Source organism: Poecile atricapillus, chromosome 28 (genome assembly GCF_030490865.1).
Source record: "Poecile atricapillus isolate bPoeAtr1 chromosome 28, bPoeAtr1.hap1, whole genome shotgun sequence".
In the NCBI taxonomy this organism is placed as follows: domain Eukaryota; kingdom Metazoa; phylum Chordata; class Aves; order Passeriformes; family Paridae; genus Poecile; species Poecile atricapillus.
This window is the reverse complement of record NC_081276.1, coordinates 4453995-4473948: the sequence shown is the minus strand read 5'-3', so window position 1 is coordinate 4473948 and position 19954 is coordinate 4453995. Positions and strand designations below refer to the sequence as shown.

Genomic DNA, 19954 nt, shown 5'->3' with positions numbered 1-19954 from the left:
CACCGTGGGCCCTCCAGGGACGTGGCCCTGGTCTCTCACTCCCCACCTGCTGCAGGGAAGGGCTGGGCTGAATGAACCCTGCTTGGCTTTCCCAGCTCCTGCTTTACCTCCACATTTCAGGGCTGCCCTCTTGCCCAGAAACTCCCCAGCAGAGCTGCCCAGTGTGTCTCAGGGACAGCTGGGGGACAGGCAGAGTGCTGAGGGGTCACTTGGAGGGGGATGGTGGTGTTGTGCCTCAGTTTCCCCAGCTGGAAGAGGTGCCATAAGGTGGGAGAATAGCTGGAACCCAATATGGAAGTTGCAGGGAAGTGCATCCTGAGGGAGGTACAAACACACCTGGGGTGGTGTCACCCCCAAAAAGCCCTTCAAGGGAGGTGCCAGTTCAATGGGGAGGATGCTCCCTCCCCCATCACCCAGTCCTGGCCCTGACACCCCAAAACCCAGGGGACAAGGACATGGAGATGGTGGGATTGGGACGGGGCTTGGCCACCCAGGGATCTACTGTAAAGATGGAGCAAGTTCCTCCAGGAAGGAAACCCCTGCAGCCCCCAAAACAAGGGACAGGAGCTGTGGGAGCTGTGTTTTTGGGGTGTCTGGGAGAAGGGTAGGGAGAGGGTTCATGCTCTGCCACAGTGGGAGTTCTACCTTAGTGGATAGCAGCAAATGGGAAAAGCATTTCCAGGAGGACTTTAAACACTCTCTTTCATCCTTCCAATTCCCTGGGAAGGGGGAAATCTGCAGCAGCAGCCCTGACCCACTGCAGCTGGGTCACTCTGGGGAAGCCCCAGGAGTGCTGGGATGTGGCAGGAAGAAGTGCAGGCTGGCACGTTGCACATTTTCTTAGAAGGAGCAGAAAAACTCCCAAACCACCAAAAAATTTCCCCTGCTCCCTTGGAAAGGGCACTGAAACCACAGCAGGGCCTGTACACCCTGTGCTGGAGGACGTGGGTGCCAGTGGCCATGTCTCTGCAGCCTCTGGGCTTAGCAGGGATTTGTTCACCAGAACCAAAAATGATCCTGGGGCCCCTTCTCCTGGTAAAGCAGCGGGTGAGGAGGGATCTGCTGTCCCTGTGGGGCCAGAGCAGCAGGTGCCCTCGGTATCGGTGTCACCCAGGGGATGGGACATGTCTTCCCTGCTCCAGCATTTTCCCAGAAGCATTCCAGGTCCTGCCCATTTTCCTGGAGCTGCTGGCTCCTGGCCTGGCCTGTGCCATACAAGGGAGAGGGAGCACGTGCCATGCTGGTGACTGTTCCCTTGTCCCAGGAACGGCTGTCACCTCCTCCATGGAGCCCAAAGCTGGAGCAGAGCAAAGCCAGAGCCCTGCCCGGGAGGAGGCGGGTGCAGATCAGGGCTGGGGGGCTGCCAGGGACCCTGGGGAATCTGGCCCCAGAGGCATCAGCTGTCCAGGGAACACAGAACAAACAAAAAGCACATTTCAGAGCTTGGAAAGCATCCACTGCCTGTGCAGGGATGAGGGGCAGAGGCACTCCCAGGGTCTGGGGGCCTGAGTGTGACAGCAGAGCTGTGCAGGGACATTTCCTGTGCCACCTGTGCTCCTGTTTCCCCAAATCAAAAGGTGCATGGAATGAGCAGCACCTCCTGGGGATGGGAACAAAGTCCATGGGCCCATGGTCCCCATTGCCCCTCTGGAGGGGTCCCCCCACTGTCTCAGGGACAGTGCCCAGGGCTGGAGGGGCAGGGCAGGGCAGTGTAAGGACATCCTTGTGTCACAGCACAGCCCCAGCAATGCTCTGAGCAGGATCTGCTGCCCAGGGAGGTGGTGGCAGGTGGGGACACCCCTGTCCTCACTCAGCAGGACATGGCTCTGGCACAGACCCCACAGCCACACAGCCACATGTGCAATAGGAGACCCCCAGCCCCTGCTCTCCCTTGGCTGCTTTCCAAGCCATGCAAAGGCTGTCCCCACTTCCCAGCTTCCCACTTTAAGCAAACCCTAATGGGACTCGTGACGGATGCACTTGACCCTTCCACCAAACCAGCGATGGTCTGGTCTGGGATCCAGAGGAGGAAAAGGCCAGAGCCAGGCCAAGAAGTCCAGGAAACCCATAAAGGAGCAGAGTGACCCAGGGAGCATCAATGTCTATGAGCTCAGAACTGATTGTGGGATTAACACAGGGAGAGCAGGTGGCTTTTCCGAGACCTATTTATCAAGGAACAATGAAAGTTGTGGGTACAAGGAGCCCCCTGCACTTTTCCCTGTGAGCCCAGAGCTTCATCCCATCACCCTGCCACCAAGGACTGAAGGGTGCCTTGAGCTCTCCCTGCCTGGCAGTGTGACTGTGCTGTGGTGTCCTGGAGCAGGAACATCTCCCAGGCCTGTGCCTCAAGGAACAGAGACCTTTCCACCAACAACAGATCTTTGGATGAATCCAATTTGAGTTCCCCCTAATCTGCAGCTGGACTGCATATCTGTGATCTCCCCTGGAGGTGGGACACATCTCAGGGCTTGGGCTGAGACTGAGAGCCTTCCTCACCCAAGGTGGAGAGACCCTGACTTGCAACAGCTCCTTGGTGAGTTTCTGACAACACCCTGAATCAACACCAATTAAATCCATGTATTTAATTCCTTCATATGTGAGCCACTGTCCAAATCTCAGACTAAGACTAGACCTGGGCTGTACCTAAGGTCCATCAGGAGTTTAGAAAGCAGGGGGGTCTTGTCTGAACCTTGTACTCAACAGAAAGGTCTCTCTTTCCCTTTTACATCTTCAGTCTCAGTGTAAATCATTCCAGCTGAATTCCATCTTGATTTTCTAGTCTTTTATATCCATGTAGGAAGTACGAGAGGCAACCTCATTGTAGTCTGTTAAATCACACTTTCATAGATTCATATTAAAATAACTTTTGCTAACAGCGTTGACGATGACTCTTTCAGTGACCCTAAATCACTCATCTGTGACAAGCTGATGTTGTTGGCAGGATCCTAAATCCGGATTCATGGCAGAACTGAGGCCCTGAAGCTCCTGAGCTCCTCGGGGTTCAGGGGATGGAGAAGCCTAGCAGGGGAGGATCAGGGTGAGCCACGGCTTCCTGGGAGCAGCAGGAGACCTTGCTCTGAACCACAAGAAAGGAGCATTTCCCTTGGAACATATGGCAGCCACAGCCCCCTCCGTGCCGCCAGCCTGTGCCTGCTCCAGCTCCAGGGCAGATGCCATCTGTGCTTTTTGGGAAGGGATCAGCCCCGCAGAGGGGAGGCTGCTGGAGCCCTGGGCACGGTACCTGCTCAGCCCAGGGCCTGCAGTGCAGATCTGCAAAGCTGTTCTCTGGGTTCTCAGCACAGCCTGTGATGCCTCTGCACCCAACCAGGGCCAGGGGAGATGAGCAATGCAAGTACCAAGAGGCCCTGATCAAGGCCAAACCTCCTTGCCAGACTGGGCTGAGCTTGTGGGGCTGAGCTTGGGGGGCTGAGCTTGGGTGGGCTCAGCACTGGGGGCCTCAGTTTGGGGTGCTCAGCCTGGAGGGCTCAGCACTGGGAACTCAGCCCTGGGGGCTCAGCCCCAGGGGCTCACAGCTGCCTGCTCCCTGCAGCACTCAGAGCTGCAGCTCAGGAGAGAGTAAACACGAGATGAAAGCCCAGGGAGATGAAAGTGGGGCTGGGGCTGCAGGGGCAGAGGCAGAGAGAGGCTGAGCTGTGGCTTCACAGACCTGTCTGGGCAACATCCTGCACTGCTGGGTGTGGGGGCCGGGCTCAGCCACCTCCAGCCCTGCCACATCTTCTCCCACAAAGGCGCTTTTCCTCCTCCTCCCTTGGCAGAGCTGGTCTTGGATGGGAGGGTCTTTCCCCCCAAAAGAAAGGGGGGCTAAGGAAGGCAGGTCCCTGCAGCCCTGTGGGTCACAGCCAGCTGGGTACAGATCCCCAGACTCAGCACCCACAGCATTCCAGGTGGGTGTGAAAAGGAAGCTGAGGAGCAGTGGCAGGAGCTGCCCTGGCTCAGAGGGCTGACCCAGCACCGCTCAGCACCCACCTGCAGCCCCATCACAGCTCAGCACTTGGGGCCTTGCAGGTGTCCTGGTTTCAGCTGGGACAGAGCCAATTCTCTCCCCAGTAGCCGGTACAGGGCTGTGTTTGGGATCTGGGATGAGAATAGTGCTGATAACGCACCGATGTTTTGGTGTTGCTCAGCAGTGCTTACCCTAAGCCAAGGACTTTGTGTGTCCTGTGCTCTGCCAGCAAGGAGGGGCACAACAACTGGGGGGAGCTGGGACAGCTGACCCAGGCTGGCCAAAGAGATATTCCACACCAAGGAACAGCACGTTCTCCAGCTGAGCTGCACCCACAAAACACTGGGAGAGGGGATGGAGGGTGGTCTTGGCACCTCCACCGGGCAGGGGAAGGGGCAAGAGCCCCTCACTCCCCTCCTGGCCAGGAAAACAATGTGCATCCCCCAAATGCAGCGTTTTTCCCAATTTAGTCCACCAGCCTCTGTGACTGCACCCCTGGCTCCTTCCAGTGGCAGAGGAGCCTCTTGGCAAATTGGTGAGCTGGAATTCCCCTCCCCTGCCCACTTCCACCCGAGTTCCAGAGCTGGGAGAACAGCTCAACCCTTGGGTACACAGACACTGCAGACACAAGTCAGGACAACCCCAGGGTGCTGGTCAGGCCCCATGGCCTTGGGACCCAGCACAGGGCTCGGAGCAGTCTGGACCTGGCACCTGGAGAGCAGGAGGAACCCAACCAACCTCCCAGGAGCTGTGCCAGGAGCACACACCCACGAGCTGCAGCTCCCCAAGGAGCCCAAACACCCTGTGTTTGTTTTGCTGATGGGAAGGTTCTGACAAATGTGCAGTCACGAGACGCTCTGTGCGGTGTGTGCTGTGTAAATACAACATAATTTATTGGTTCCATTTCAGAGCATGAGTGGTATTTGTACGAGTGTCCTAGCGGCAGGACGAGAAATGAGAGTCACGTATGTACAGAGATTCCAGGGCACGGGAATGCTTTGTAAGGAAGAAGTGGTTAGTGGTGCAGTTTGGTCACTACTGGTCCCCAAATGCTAGGTAGACCCACTACCTACCTGGGGGCACTGCCAAGCTCTCCTCGTGCAAGCAGCGGGCGAGGCTGGGGGGGCTCTGGCTGCACACCAGAGATTTTGGTCCCAGATGTGCACAGCTGGGTGGGGTGGTGATGCTGGGGAACAGGGAGAAGGCTCCGTACCCCAACGGGAAGCGGGATGTGGTCCCGGCAGGGTCAGCGTACCACGAGGGACAGGGAGGGAGGGGATGGAGAAGAACTCCTGATGCTTGTCCCAGCACCTTCCCACTGGTGGCTCCCATGTGGAGCTGCCAGCGTGGATCTGTGTCCCCATGGGAACAGTGCTAAGCCACGGCCAGGCTGTGTGTGAAGAGCTCAGAGCCGGGCTGACATGCGAGGGCAGATTTCCACTCCAACAGCACCGGCTCCAACTGCAGCAGCCATGGGATAAAGCCCAGTCCCAGCTCAGAGGGAGCCCACAAGAGCCAGGCCTTGGGGACAGTGGGCACAGAGCAGCTCTGCCCCAAACCTGGACTCACAGCCAGTGGAAGAGGTGCTGGGGGATCCATGTACACCAGTCCTGTACCCTGCCTTCAGGGGTGGGAAATGTGTATCCCAAGGGAGGTACCGCTTCCATGGCAGCACCAGCCCCACGACACAGCTCTGTCTGAAGTGTCTGGCTCAGCTCACTCAGGGCACATGGAGGAGGCAGCTCAGGCAGCTCCTCCTCACTCCAAGAGCCAACATTCCCATCAAGTGGCCCACAAATATTTTCTTTCTTTTTTATAGAAATTACTATAAAAAATTAGTTAATCTAGAGCATCTTTAAAAAAATATTCCTGCAGTATCACAGTTTTACATTGAAACTCATTAAAAATATATAATTTCTTAAACAAAACGTCTCTGTTCTCCCCTTGAATCACGTCTCCAATATGGGATTGGGGCCCGGAGTCCTCAGAAGAGGTGCCGAGGTGGGAGCAGGAAGGTCTGAGCTCAGTGGCACATCCGGGATGTCATTTCCTTCTGTCAAAGGGACAGAGAAGACAAGGGACTGTGAAGGAGGATCCAGGCTCCCAGGTGAGGGTGTGGATGACAAACCCCTGTGTTTAGCTGTCAATCCCATTCCTAGGCACAGGGTGACACTGCTGCCCAGCTCCAGTTTGGGCAGGGCCGTGTTCCCTCCACCATTCCCATTCCCAGCATGCCCCAGTCACATCCTGGTTCCTGACAGTTACACTTCAAGGCCATCTGGTCCTGAATTTGGGCAACTAGCTTTAGAAGAGAATCATGGAATCATTAAGGCTTGGAAAGAATCCCAAGATCATTAAGTCCAACTATTACCCCACCACTGCTGTGTCACCACTAAACCATGTCCCCAAGTGACACATCCACATGTTTTTTGAGCACTTCCAGGGATGGTGATGTCAACACTGCCCTGGGCAGACCTTTCCAATGCCTGTGCCACCCCTTCAGTGAAGACATTTTCCCTTAAATCCAACCTAAACCTCCACTGGCACAGCTTGAGATTGTTCCCTCCTGTCTTGTCACTTGTTACTTGCGACAAGACTGAGCCCCCCCAGCTGCTCCCACCTGGCAGGGAGTTGTGCAGAGCCAGGAGGTCCCCCCTGAGCTTCCTTTTCTCCAGGCTGAGCCCCTCCAGCTCCCTCAGTTGCTCCTGGTGCTCCAGATCCTTCCCCAGCTCTGTTCCCATCTCTGGACATGCTCCAGCCCCTCAATGTCTTTGTTGGAGTGAGGGGCCCAAAACTGACCCCAGGATTTGAGGTGGGGCCTTCTGAGAAGGTTCCAGAGCCCTCTGTGCTGGCCACAGACCCTGGGAGCCCCACCTGTACCTGAGCACACCCAGACACTCACCAGGGGCTCCAGCTCCTTGGTGTCTATGAGATTGAACTCTTTCACAAAGTAGTAAAAGTGCTTGTAGCAGGTGTTCACGTGGGCCTCCGAGCCCATCTGGGTGATCCTGTCAAAGTGGTGGATGTAGACGTGGACAAACACTCGGAAGAGCCTGGAGAGAATCTTCTTCACCACTGGCAGGAAGTTCTTGGGGAAGGGAGTACCTGGGAGGGAAGAGTGGCTATGAAAAACATTTGATCAAGTTAAAACTGGTTGCTTAGGGATGAAACAAATTGGTAAAATGGACAGATTGAGGCAAAAGCACTTCTGTCCCTGGTAATTTCCAGCTTCCCAGTCCTTTTTCCTTTTCTTTGGATCACATTTTTCAAAGCACAGATTTTTTAAGTGACAGAGTGATGCACTGCTGTGACTGAAAGCAGAGCCACATTCCCAGCAGTTGTTTCAGTCAGACAAGAGTTTTCTTCTACTCCTGTTTGATGTATTTATATAAACAGTGCAAAACACCAGATACAACCAAGCAACTTCCCAAAGCAAAGGGCTGGTGCTGTTAATTCCCCACAGTTATCCCTTGTTTTGGTACATCTTCAGCTCTTTGGTTAAAAATTAAAGCTGTTAAGATCCTCTTTGAAGGCTCCAGGACTGTGTTTGGCTGGGCCCCTGCAGCAAAGCAGTCTGGCCATGCAGCCACCTCTGTGGGATAGCAGGGTGTAAAGTTCACACTGTTTCTAGAGGAACAAGGACGAGTTAAACCCTTTCCTTGCTCTGCCAGAGCTGCAGCATTTCAGTCAGTGTTAAAGGATCTGGTAAAAGCTGAGCTGAAGACAATAACAACTAAAAAAACCCCAAACCACAACCCTTGTGCTGTCGGAAGCTCGTCCTGCAGCTCAGAACAGAACCAACACCCCCAGTGTGGTCCCTGGAGAGCTGCAGCAGAGCCTGTGGAGTGTGAGAAGAATGGCTGGGGAGGGTTTGCTGCTTCAGCTGTCTCAAAACTGGTGGTTTATGGCCCCCTTCCCCTCTCTGCCCACTCCACACCAGATTTAAGCAGCATTTTGGCACAGTGGAGGATCCCTGTGGATGCTCAAGTGGCAGATGTGCCCCCAATAGCTCCCATCAGAGCTCCACAGGGATGAACACCGGGGCAGGAGGGAGGGAGGGAGCTCTGCGGCACCTCATCTCCTCCCAGGAGATGGAAGCTCTGCACAGGCTCAGCTGTATTTACCTGACAGCTTAGAGACTAAATTCTTCCATCTTCATCACAAAATAAAACCCAACAATCTCTGTCCCAAAGCTGGTTTTGGATATGGAGATTGAGGTGTCCTAGACCAAACTCCTGTTTCCATGGTTCCTGGCAGTAGATGAAACATGGCCCTTCCCTCCAGGCCCGTGCCAGCGTTCCACCCCTCAGGAGGGGCAGAGGCAGCCAGCGTGGCCTCTGATAACAGGGGGTGATTATGGCACAGGGCAGCATCACCAGGTGACACAGAGCTGTGCCTCAGACCTGGGCTGGCCGTCAGAAAGCCATCCTGCATCCATGAGCCACTCCAGAGCCACCTTAGAGACTGACTGCTCTAAGGGCAGCCTCCTGTTTCATGCCTCGAGGTATCCGTGACTCCTGGTGGGATCTGGTACAGCTCTGGGTATTTCAGCACTGCTGGAGAGCTGGGAAGAACTCACTGCACTGCCCACCAGAGAAGCACAGAGAGAAACAGCTCTGCTACAGGGGGCAGCTGTGCTGCAGCATCTCCTGGAACAGCAACAGGGGCTCCACGAGAAGGCTCCACACCCATCTCCCATCCTCCAGCCCCAGCTGGGACCCAAACTCACCGACGTTGGTGGGGAAGATGTCCTCGTTGTTGATCTGCACCTCGATCCAGTCCATGAGCAGGTTCATGTACTGGGGCGCAGACAGGGCCGTGGGTTTGCGGTACTTGTGCTCGTCCTGCCACCGGTACTCGTACTTGGGGCCCCCCGACATGACGGGGCAGGACTGCTCCGTGCAATAGTCACTGATGGTGCCGTAGATGAGGTTGATGCGGTTGAAGAAGTCCACGACGTGCACGGCCACCCAGTCGTTCTGCTCCTCGCCCGGCGGCAGCTGCACGGCCACCTTCAAGTCCAGGCCGGCATTGAGCGAGGCCTGGGCCTTCTTGTGCAGCTCAAACCGCTGAGTGCCCGGCTCGAACTTGCGCTTTGGCCGGAAGGTTTTGTCTTTATTGAACACTTGCTTTAAAGCGTGGGACATTTTCCTTCTCTTGTGTCTCTTCCAGGCCCACAGTGGTGACAGCCGGAGGCGCGGCCACTTCCCGGGGCAGGGCTGGGGCGACTGTGATCTTCACAGAAAGCTCCCTCTGCTCATCTGGTCCTGATCTGCAACACAGCACAGAAGGGCAGAGATTAGGAGCAGCTCTCTCAACAGGAAAACTCATCTAAATCCCATAGGAAGAGATCTGGGATGCCATCTGGGCCCTCGCCCCACATCTGAAAAGGGGGGGAGCAGCTTTCCTTCCTCCCCCTTCCCTTCCCCAGCTGGAGCAGAGGGGAGGGGAGGCTGGAGGGGTGACCTGGGCTGAACAGAGTCACCTCCTGACCTGCTCCATGTGGGAATGACAGAACAGGCCCCACAGCCATGGGACAGGGCTGCCACCCACCCCAACATTGCCACACCATGAGGCCCCAGCCCTGCAGAAATGCCACCACCTGCTTGGCTCACACGCACTGACAAAGAAGGGTAAAACCAGCTGGGTTTCACCCAGATGCCATTTTCACCTCTGCATCCCCCCTTTGGGAACAAGGCCAGGCCAGGTCATGCCAGCCCACAACACAGCTCAGAGCTTCTGCCAGACAGCCCCCACCAAGCCAGCCACTGAAAGTGAGAGACAGGAACCAAGGGGTGCAGGGCAATAAGAAGAAGAAGTCACAGCTCAGGCACCCGGAAAGCAAATATCCTGAAATAACACCAGCCCTGAGAGCAGCCACAGCCTCTTCTGCAGGTGCACACAGACCATAAACATACTTCCCATTTCAGTTTAGCTCCGTTTACAAGTTGAAAACTGGAAGATGAGGGGAAGCTCATCTTCCTCTTCCAGCCTGCAGAAAAGAATAAGCTCCAAGGGTGAGACACAAGTTGAGATCTGAAAGGATGCTGACGAGAAACACAGCTCTGTTTATCTGTAGCTAATTATACCTCCTTTGTTCCCACATCCAGCCCCTCACACAATTTGTGCCAGGCTGTTCTTTGATGAAAGCTTAAGGCAGAAAGCTTTGTGTACCGAAAATATTATTTTACACGTGCTGGACAGAGAAATGAATAAAGTAATAGAAATTAAGCTGATGCCTTAAATAGCATAAATAAGTTTCCATAATTTGATAAGCAAGCAAGCAAAAAAAGCAAGCCTTTCCCCAAGCAGAATCTACTTAGATTTACACAAAGCCACAGTGTTGTTCCAATAGGTAAATAGTGTCCTCAAATGCTGGCAAACACATCCCAAACTCAAGGTCATGACTACCACAGCTGCAATCGAGCCTGTCTCTAACAGATGCTGCAGTGCTAATCAGCAGTTCTTCTCTGGAGAAAGATTAAAAAGCTTTAAAGCCAAGGCCTCTTGTTTCCTTATTTAATTACAGTGAGGAAGAAACCCCAAACCACTCCAGTTCACCCCACTAAGAATAGGCTCAACATTTCCTGCAGGAATGGGCTCAGTAACCTCTTCCATGCAGGAGCTGAGACATCCAAACCCCAACAAGGGCTACAATGTGCTGGGATGCTTAAAAGCATTTTAATGTGGTTCAGTGAGATCTAGCATGGGCTGAAAGGTGAATCCAGGGCAGACATGTCATCACGGAGTGGTTTAGGTTGGAAGGAACTGTAAAAACCATCCAATTGCAACTCCTTGCCATGGGCAGGGACACCTTCCATGGGCAGGGACACCTTCCACTAGACCAGGTTGCTCCAAGCCCCATCCAGCCTGGCCTTCCTGCTGCCAAAACAGCTGCTGCGACCCCGTGAGCCACCTCAGAAGAGAGAAACCCAGCACAAACCCCCAGCAGATGTGTCCTTTGGAGCATGATCCCGCCCCAGACGTGGCAGAGGAAGAAGTGAAGGGTGTGGAGCGACAGCTGAGCAGTGCTGGTTACCAGGAGCTGTGTCACAGGCTGGCCACATCCTGTGGCAGAGCCGGAAGCTCCAGGGACTGCGCCCACCCCAGAACTGAGGCAAGGCCCCCACGGAACCAGCAATGTGGGCAGCAGGTGCTGAGGCTGCTGCTACTTCCAGCAGAAAGTCTGGGGAAGCACTTGTGATGAGTTCTCTGCACTGGAGATGGAGGAAAACACATCCTCTCACACAAGAAACCACAAAGCAGCAGCAGCAGCACCGCCCTCCACGTGGCTCCCTGGAGCACCCGCAGCATCCGTGGTGCAGTGTGACTCCATCCCCGCTTCTGTTCTGGAGGATCTGCACTGCAGGGCCTGGCATGGATGTGGATGGTGTAAAACCCAAGGGTAAAATCAAACATCCCCTGGTTTTGGCCCCACACATCAAGAAACAAACACCAATCATTTTTCTTATCTGAGCAGGATGGAGAGACTTTTCATAGAATCACAGAATATCCTGAGCTGGATCCCTCAGGGATGATCAGTGCAGCCCTTGGCCCTGCCCAGACACCCCAAGAACCCCACCCTGAGCATCCCTGAGAGCGCTGTCCAAACGCTCCTGGAGCTCTGGCAGCCTTGGGGCCGGGCCCATTCCCTGGGGAGCCTGGGCAGTGCCAGCACCCTCGGGGGGAAGAACCTTGCCCTGAGATCCATCCCAAGCCCTGGCACAGCTCCAGCCCTTCCTGGGCTCCTGTCCCTGGCCCAGAGCAGAGCTCAGCCCCTGCCCCTCCGCCTCCCCTCGGGAGGAGCTGCAGCCCCCGAGGAGCCTCCCCTCAGTCTCCTCTGCTCCAGCTGAACGAGCCCAGTGCCCTCAGCTGCTCCTCAGAGCCTTCCCCAGCTCCGTGTCCCTCCTCTGGACACTCCAACAGCTTTGGATCCTCCTGATCTTGTGGTGCCCCAAGTGCCCCCAGCACTGGAGGTGAGGCTGCCCCAGTGCAGAGCAGAGTGGGACAATCCCTCCCTGGGCCTGGTGGCCCTTTGGGCTGCCAGGACTCACCGGTGACTCAGATCCAACTTGCCACCAACCAGGACCCCCAGGTCCCTTGCCAGGGCGCTGCTCTCCAGCCTCTCATTCCCAGTCTGTCCCTGCATCCAGGGCTGCCCCATCCCAGGGCAGGATCTGACACTTGCCCCTGCCACATGGTTGGGGATTTCTCAGCCCTCACATTTGTCAGGGTCTCTGTGCAGGGCAGAGTTTACTTGGTGTGAGGCAGCACTTGTCCTAAAAACAAATTTCTGATCCTATGGAGACATCATCCCTGAGAACTGGGGAGCTCAACACAGCAGCAATTGTCTCTCAGACGACTCAGCATCTGTGTGAAGCATTAGCAAAATGAGTAGCTGAGACATCAAGCAGATGCAGCCTATTTAATTATGGTCTCTGACTGCAATGAGCTAAAAGAAACATTTAGCTCTAGGAAAAAAAAATAAAAATAAAGAGGCACAGAGACCAAAGCATCCCTGACATTGCTCGGAGATGATATCATCTGTAAAACACCTACTTCCACAGGCAGGAGTCACAGCTGACACCGCCCCCGCACACAAGGGAAAGGAAAGGTTAGAGACAATTGGGAAATGGGACATGCAAAGCACCTGGATGGTATCTGCAAGCTTTAAAGGTGAGGGGAAAATCCACTCCCTGCTCCAAACAAACCTCAGTACATTTTGTTGCCTCCTCTTTCAGCCAGCCAAGATCAGACGTCACTGGTGCTCTGAGAGGACCTTGGCCATCGCTCGGGATCACACAGCCCATGACCCCATGGGCTGTCCGGAGCACAAACACACCTCCAGCTTATCCCAAGGACACAGGAGGAGCAGCTCCCTACTGTGCTGGACTTGCCTCCCCAGGGGTCTCAAGGCCTGGCCCTCCCATCCTAAAAGCTCCTTTTCTCTGACTCCCTGCTTATGCAGCTCCAGTCCTGTGCTGGTTTTGCTGCCAGGGTTGTTGGCATTGTCCTGCCATTCCTCCTCCCTTGCCAGGAATGATCATGAGGAGCTGCCTTGCTCTAACACCAGGCTCTGGGCAGAGGAAACCCAGGCAGCTGCTTCACAACTCTTGGTCACTTGTAAAAGCAGTTCAGAGTCTGGAAAAGGGAAGAGTCACATCCTCCAAAACACCAGGAAACTGCCTGCTGCCCCTGTGCCCTGCTGCAGCCATCCCAAGGTTTTCCAGGAGCCAGCAGAGTTCCCGACAGATCCTGCCCTCCCTACAGTGGCAGAATGGCCCAAAAAGGAGTCCAGGAGTCCCATGACTGCTCCATCAGTGCCAGCCCCAGCAGCACTCCATGCTCCCCTCTGCTGCCAACACTGCACATAGGTTTAACAACAGCCAGGGAAAACCAGCAAGGCAGGGGAAAACCAGCAAGACAGCAGCCAGCAAGCTCCTACCTGTGCTCCTGGCCTCAGCAGGACACTCCTGTGGAGGGCTCAGCCCTGCTCTGCAGCTTCTGTGACTTCAGCACTGGCAGGCGCCGAGGCCGAGCTTCCTTTTTCAAAAGAGGGAGAAAAACCTCCCCGTTTGTTTCATGGGAGGCTCCGCAGCTGGGGAGGGGTCAGACACGAGGCCGCCTCCCTCCGCCGTGACCCCAGCGCCGGGCTGGCCACATCCTGCTGCTTCTGGTAAAACAGCCCTTCAGCACAGCACAGGGAGCAAGGCAGCTCTTCAAATCAGGGATTTGTCTAGTTTCCTGTCCTGGAAGCTGGGCTGCTGTCCTCAAATCCCACCGAGTCCAGCTGCTTGTAACCCTTGGGTGGGGAGCCTGTGACAGCCACCGTGTCCCCAGGAGAGGGGAGCCATGATCCTGCTTCCCTGAGCCATTCCCAGGGCCCCTAATGCCAGACCAGAGTTCCCAACACAGGACACAAAACCCCCCTGACTGATAAAGCAGCCCTGATAAAGGTATTTTGGATGCACTGAGCATTTCAAGTAAAAACCTGAATTTACAGAGTGAGAAAGAGAAGCAAAGCAGCTTCCAACAGGCAACTTGCACAAAACAGCCAAGACGGACGCACACGCACATTTTTTCCATAATTCCACCCCCCTCCTTTCACAAATCCCTTCCTGTGGCCACTCTGCACTAGCTCAGTGTCTTGGGACAGGATGATCCTGGTTTTCTCTGATCAAAGGAGAGATTTTACTACAGAGAGCAGGGACCAGAACAATCCTGGCAGCTGCATTGCACTAATGGCAGCCAGTTTCTGTGCCTCCAGAGCCAGTCTGGCAACAAATGAGGGCTTGTCTTCCCAGGACGAGACTTCCAGCTGCTCTTTTGAATGGATTTCTGATATGAGGAGCGAAGGTCTGCCCCGTGCTTACCTCAGGCAGGGCAGGGCAGGGCAAGGAGGGCTCAGCGTGGCTGGAAGGCACCTCTGGCCATTCATAATCCCGGCCAGCCGGCACTTCCACGTCAGCCTCTTCCTGTCTGGCACTGAGTCCAGCCTCCCGGCCCAGGGAGCTGCCAATGTTTTCCCAAAATCTAATCCATCCCCTCTGCAAGCTCTGTCTTTCCTCCCGCAGGACCACTCTGTGTTGCTGCAGGAGAACCGAGCCTCGGCTGTTCCCTTTGGGATTGCCTTCCCCATCCGGCAGCTGAAGCTGCTCAGAAGTTTCTGGAGAAGGAGCAGCTCGACCCAGCCCAGCTGCACTTCCAGCCCCAGCCTGGGCACACACCAGCCCCACTTCATTCTGTTGCTCTGGAGGACAACATCCACGTTTTTCTTTTAGAGAATGCTTTAGCAGCAGCCTTCGCAAGCAAATCTGAATAGGGGCACACTGGAAATGCTGAATTCCCAAGGTCTGGGCAAACAAAGAGCCTTTTGTCTTTCACCAGAGTCAGCTTTAAGAAGGTCCTGCCTGCTGCCAGCCACCCCCAGGCCCTGTTATTCCAATCTGCTGCACAATTTGGAAATTCCCAAGTAAAAAGTGGTACAGTTCCCCTGGGACTTCCCAAATCTCCTGGGACTTCCCACATCTCCAGGCCCTTCCTGGAAAGAGGGTGGCTTAGGAGAAGGGAAGAAGTTGGTTTAGGAGAAGGACAGACTTTACACATTTCCAAGCCATGGAGAGGCAGAGCCCATCTGCAAGGTCATATGCTTGATAAAAGGAAAAAGCATAATCAAAGACCAAAAATAGTTATCCTGGGCTTTAACTGTCATCTCCTTCGCCCCTGCGAGGCCAAGCATTCCAGACAATCCTAAAATCTAGTTAGTTTATGGAATAAAGGGAAAAGCTCTGCTAAATTAAGCTGTATCTGGCATAGCAGAGGACCCACCAGAGGTGAGGGCAGCTCTGGCAGAGCCCATCAAGAGCTGCAGGTAGGAATGCTGCTGCTTGGAGCAGAGAGCCCAGCAGTGAGACAGCTGCATCCATCCCAGGCAGGTGGAAGAACAGGGAGTTTATTGCCTGGCTTCAAGCTCAGGATTTACGTTCAGACCATGGGCAGTGACAGGAGGGATGTTACGGTGACACTGCTCACACTGCACAGGGATGCTGAGGGAGGGCAGGTGAAGCAGTGAGTGCTGGAGAGGCTGGAAAACCCAGTCTGGCAAGGGAGAGGGAAGGCAAGAAACCCAAATCTCCAGCGTGGTTTGTCCCCTTGGCCTTCCTCCCCACAGCCAGAAAGGGAGAAAAGCCACACGAGAAAGTTCTGCAAAAGGTCCCTCCTGCTTCCCTCCCCGGAGGGGAAGGTCAGGCAGCAGATGCTGCAATTTCCAACTGTTCCTGAGGAACGGCAGTGACTGCAGGGAGCCCCACGGAGCCCCGGGTGTTACTGACTCAGGGCCAGCCCTGCTGCCTCTTACGTGACATCTGCATCCATTGCAATGTCAGAGCCCGCTGCTGGAAGGTTTCCAGGGATCCAGCCAGGATGGGGCTGCGTGTGGAGGCAGAGCTAATCCGCTGCAGGCTTTGCAGGGCTGTGCTAAGCTGACAAGCTGGGTCACGACTCCAGCACACAGGTTAACGGCACACACAGGTATTTCCAGGGCAGAGCACAGCCAGTGATGGCATGGCAGGAGCAGCTCCCTCTTTTCCAGGTACCAGAGCAGCCTGGTCCTTCGGGAAGGCCTCTCGCTGTCCCCACTACAGGGCTGGGATGGGCAGGGTGGTGTTTATTAAGTCCCAGCTGAGCTGCTCATCGCTCCTTGCTTGTGCAGGCTCTGTACTGTCCTCACCAGACAGGGATATGTCTGGGCCCACAGCAGTTCCATTTCCTCTAACTTTGGGATCTGCCCCCACCCAAGTCAAAGCTTACATCAGTTTGGAGCATGAAATTTGCATTAGGATGATAAAATGACTATGGTACCATTCTAACAGTGGGCTGGGATCCCAGGAAGTGTGGGATCACACCCCAGGGCTGAGCTGGAGCACGAGCTCACCACACGGCCAGCCCTTCCCAGAGCATGGATAATCCCAGGGACAAACATCCCTTTCCCCCACACTAATGTCACCGTTGGGATGAATGGCAGGATTGTTTCTTGCTGACAGCAGAGGCCCACAAGGCCTCTCTTGCCCTGGCAGGAGATACGGGAGTAACTCAATCCCTTAGCACAGCTCCAGGCACAGAGCAAGCTGATGGATGTGGAGCTGGAGACCACCTCAACACCAACCACATCACAGAGCAAGAGGAAAGAGAGAAGGAAGCAAAGGCAGCCAGACAACAGCCCCAGGAGAGGCCTGCAGAAAATGCAGGGCCTTTCAGTGCAGCCAGAGGGCCAGCTCAGCTCCTGCTGCAACCTCAGCCATAGTCTGGGTGGCTCCAGCTCATCTTCTGTCCCACGAGTTCCCTGAAATCAGCACAGGGTCACACATGGGAGTGTCTGGCAGCATCACCACAGCCTCATCTCACTCACACTGACCCAACATCAGCACCAGCCCTTTGGGAGCTCAGCCAGGTTTTCTAGAGGAAGTCAAAGCTGTCAGAGTGTGATGGATTGTTTTGCTCTGGCTTTGCCCACTTGCAAAAGTTGTTTTGCTGGGGTTTTTTTCTGGCCTTCGCTGCCTTCATCCCTTCCTCTGCCCTCCCTTCTGCTTCACATACCCAGAGCAACAAACCACCCAATTTCACCAGGAGCAGAGCAGCACCTCTACCACACCATTAGCTTCAGAGGAAAGCAGGCAGCAGACCAAACCAGGCCTCAGGGATAACTCTGCCTCCCAGGGGCATCTGGAAAAAGGAGGATAAAGGTGCAGCCTAAGGTGCACTCTTCATTGACTGCATTAGCTGGGTATTACATATTCCTAAAGATAAGCTGATAAACCTTCAGCAAAGCTGGTTCTGGATCCACTTAGAGCAACATTTATGGCTCAAGAACCAGAAAATACTTCCCAGTCTTACTAGAAATTAAAAGTCAGAAATTGAAAGCAATTCCCTTCACAGACCTGTGGGCAGAACTGGAAAGGTTTTGCAATCTCTGTGCCTTGACCCCAGATACTTTCACTACTCACAAGGGGCATTTTCTCTTTCATTACTGCGGCCATGGAGGTCCCTGATCTTCACAGAGGAGCAGGAGTGACCAAGCACAGCACAGATCTGGACAGTCCAACCTCTAAAATGAGACTAAATCAGCCCATTCCAGTGTGGGGGGTACTTTTCACCCCATCAGTAGAAGGGCCACGTTAGATGTGGACAAGGAAGCAGCTTGCAAACAGCTCCAGAGGCAGCTGAAGTAAAGCTGGGAAACTTTGCTCAGGGTGCTGAGCACTCCAAGCTCCCCAAGCCTTGGCCAAGCCCATGGGAGAGCCCATTTCCATGTCTGATGATGGCACAGGTAACAGTTCAACTCCACGTGTCAACAGAGCATCCCAGGAGCTGCAAGGTGAGCCAGGCACAGGGAACCAACTCCCTGCTCAGCACCTGCACTCAGCTGCTCACTATAAACTGACAGCTCCAGGTTTTGCCACCATTGTCAAGAATTCCCAATGCTCCTCTCCCTCTTTCTGGGGGTTTTGAAGAGTCACAAGCTCACCCCAGGTTCATCTCACATTAAGTGACTAAGACAGAAAGTGAATCTGAAATATGGGATACTCAGACAAACAGGGAGCTGGATGTGAGCCTGAAGCTGGGAAAGGAAGCAGAGAGCAAGGACGAAGCCCTGGGGACTGTGATAAACAGGTGGCTGGGGAAGTTTCACATCTCCCAGCAAAATCCCTCCCTGCCCTGCAACTTGGCAGAAGATTTCCAGACCGGAAAAAGGCTTTTAACAAAGGGATGGAAATCCAGCAAATGTGGCCACTCTGCAGCTCCAAGCTCTAGAAGGAGGGAATCCTGCCTTTCACTAGCACTGACAGAAATGCTTTTCCCCAAACATCTGTGCTGGACACTGGACAACTCCAGATCCCCTGTCCTTTCCCTCCAGAGGACTTCCTGCCCTTTCCTTTTGCCTGTCCTTCTCAGGCAGCTTTCTTTGAAGGAGCTGAGCTCACTGTGCCGAAGATCAGAGCAGAGGCAGCTCTCTAAGATCAGGATTCCTGAGCCCACAGCAAGAGACAGAAGCAGAGCAAGAGTTTGCTTTCAAGTTCACCTGACAAGTTCTACCTTGTGACAGCTGAGCCATGGCTCACCATGACCTGCAAAAAAATGGAAAATTCCCCATTCCCCAAGCAGTTTGGAAACTGGAAGGTTGGAACTTCAAGGCTATACCTTTACCTATGGCAGCTGGGCTGGAGAAAGTCGGGAGGGAGAGGTGGGATAAAACAGGGAAGTTGGCAAGCTGTAACTTCACAGTTGTGCCACCAGCCCCCTAACTCTCTGCGATGTATTTTTTTCCTCATTATAAATTTTTCGGTTGCTCACGGATCCTGCAGCAGTTCTGTCCCCTCCCCGACCCCTCTGAAAGGAGGGGGCTGTGCCCAGCAGCCAGGGCTCTGCTCGGGGATGTCCCATCCAAGGGGTTTCTCCCCCGGGCCGATCCAGCCCAGGCAGATCCATGTCCCGATCCATCGGATCCCTGCCCCAGGGAACCCCGGCCCTTCCTGAGGGGGCTCAGGCCGGGCCTCGGCCGCCACCGCCCCCCGCCCAGGCAAACACAAACAGCGCCCAGAGCGGGGATGCGGTGACCGCGGCTCAACAGGTCCCGTCCCGTCCCGCCAAGGCCGGGAACAGCCCGGGCCGGCCCCGCCGGGGGAACGCGGCCACCGGGACTGGGGAGACACGTGGGCAGGGCTGGCGACACGCGGCCCCCTCCCGGCCCCTTTTCCCCGGAGGCCCCTCCGAGCCCGTCCCGCAGGGCCCTCCTCCCTCACAAACCCTCCCGCGTCCCGTTACACCGCCCCGAGTCCCCTCCCAGCCCCCCGAGTCCCCGCACCTGCCGGGCCGCGCTCCCTCGCCGGCGGACGCGCACAGCTCCGCGGGCCGCAGCACTCCCTCACCGCGGGCCGCAGCACGCCCCGCGCGGCCGCCGCGCTCCCGCCGCTCCCGCGCGCCGCTCGCGGCCGGCGCTACTTCCTCTTAAAGGGGCCGCCCCCGCCTGCGCCGGCCCCGCCCACGGGAGGGAGCGGCAGGGACGGGCCGGGGGAGGGGGAAAGGCGCAGCAGATGATGGGGGGGGGGGGACACTACAGTTCGTGTTTTATCGCATTTTAAAAATTTTATTCTCGTTTATTTTACTCTATGTTATTTTAGTCTATTTCAATATTTTATTCTACTTATCTGAATTCCTTTTATTCTATTCTATTTTCTTTTATTCTATTTTCTTTCATTTTATATTTTATTTTTCTACTTGATTTTGTTTTCTATTTTATCCTTATCTTATTTGCTATTTTATCTTAATTTTATTTAATTTTCTATTTCATATTTTTATATTCTATTTTATTTTTATGCTATTTTAATATTCTATTTGCTTTTGTTTTCAATTTTCTTTTCTTTATTTTTTGTTTTCTTCAATTATTTTCTTTAATTCTATTTATTTATTTTCGTAATTGCATTTATTGTTTCA

The 19954-nt window shown here is 54.6% G+C and overlaps 1 protein-coding gene across 2 annotated transcripts; it reads right to left on the bottom strand.

Annotated features, from left to right (window-relative positions):
- Positions 1-4833: 4833 nt before the first annotated feature.
- Positions 4834-19484, bottom strand: MOB3A (MOB kinase activator 3A). 2 transcript variants are annotated; one of them, XM_058858696.1, is made up of 4 exons: positions 19326-19484; positions 8694-9236; positions 6867-7069; positions 4834-6017 (listed from the first exon to the last, which is right to left on the bottom strand). In XM_058858696.1, the coding sequence occupies exons 2-4, from the start codon at positions 9109-9111 to the stop codon at positions 5988-5990; spliced, it is 651 nt and encodes a 216-aa protein (XP_058714679.1). In that variant the 5' UTR covers positions 9112-9236; positions 19326-19484; the 3' UTR covers positions 4834-5987. The 2 variants fall into 2 exon arrangements, with proteins under 2 accessions (XP_058714679.1, XP_058714680.1); XM_058858697.1 differs by lacking the exon at positions 19326-19484 and adding an exon at positions 13410-13553.
- Between the last annotated feature and the right edge of the window lie 470 nt (positions 19485-19954).

What these genes read in the sequence shown, in the direction of transcription:
- MOB3A (XM_058858696.1), bottom strand. Translation starts at nt 9,111, where the DNA reads ATGTCCCACGCTTTAAAGCAAGTGTTCAATAAAGACAAAACCTTCCGG. An exon ending in CATCTTCCCCACCAACGTCG is followed by an intron (nt 7,070 to 8,693) that starts GTGAGTTTGGGT and finishes CTTCCCTCCCAG; the next exon opens with GTACTCCCTTCCCCAAGAAC. An exon ending in CCAAGGAGCTGGAGCCCCTG is followed by an intron (nt 6,018 to 6,866) that starts GTGAGTGTCTGG and finishes TCCCTTTGACAG; the next exon opens with AAGGAAATGACATCCCGGAT.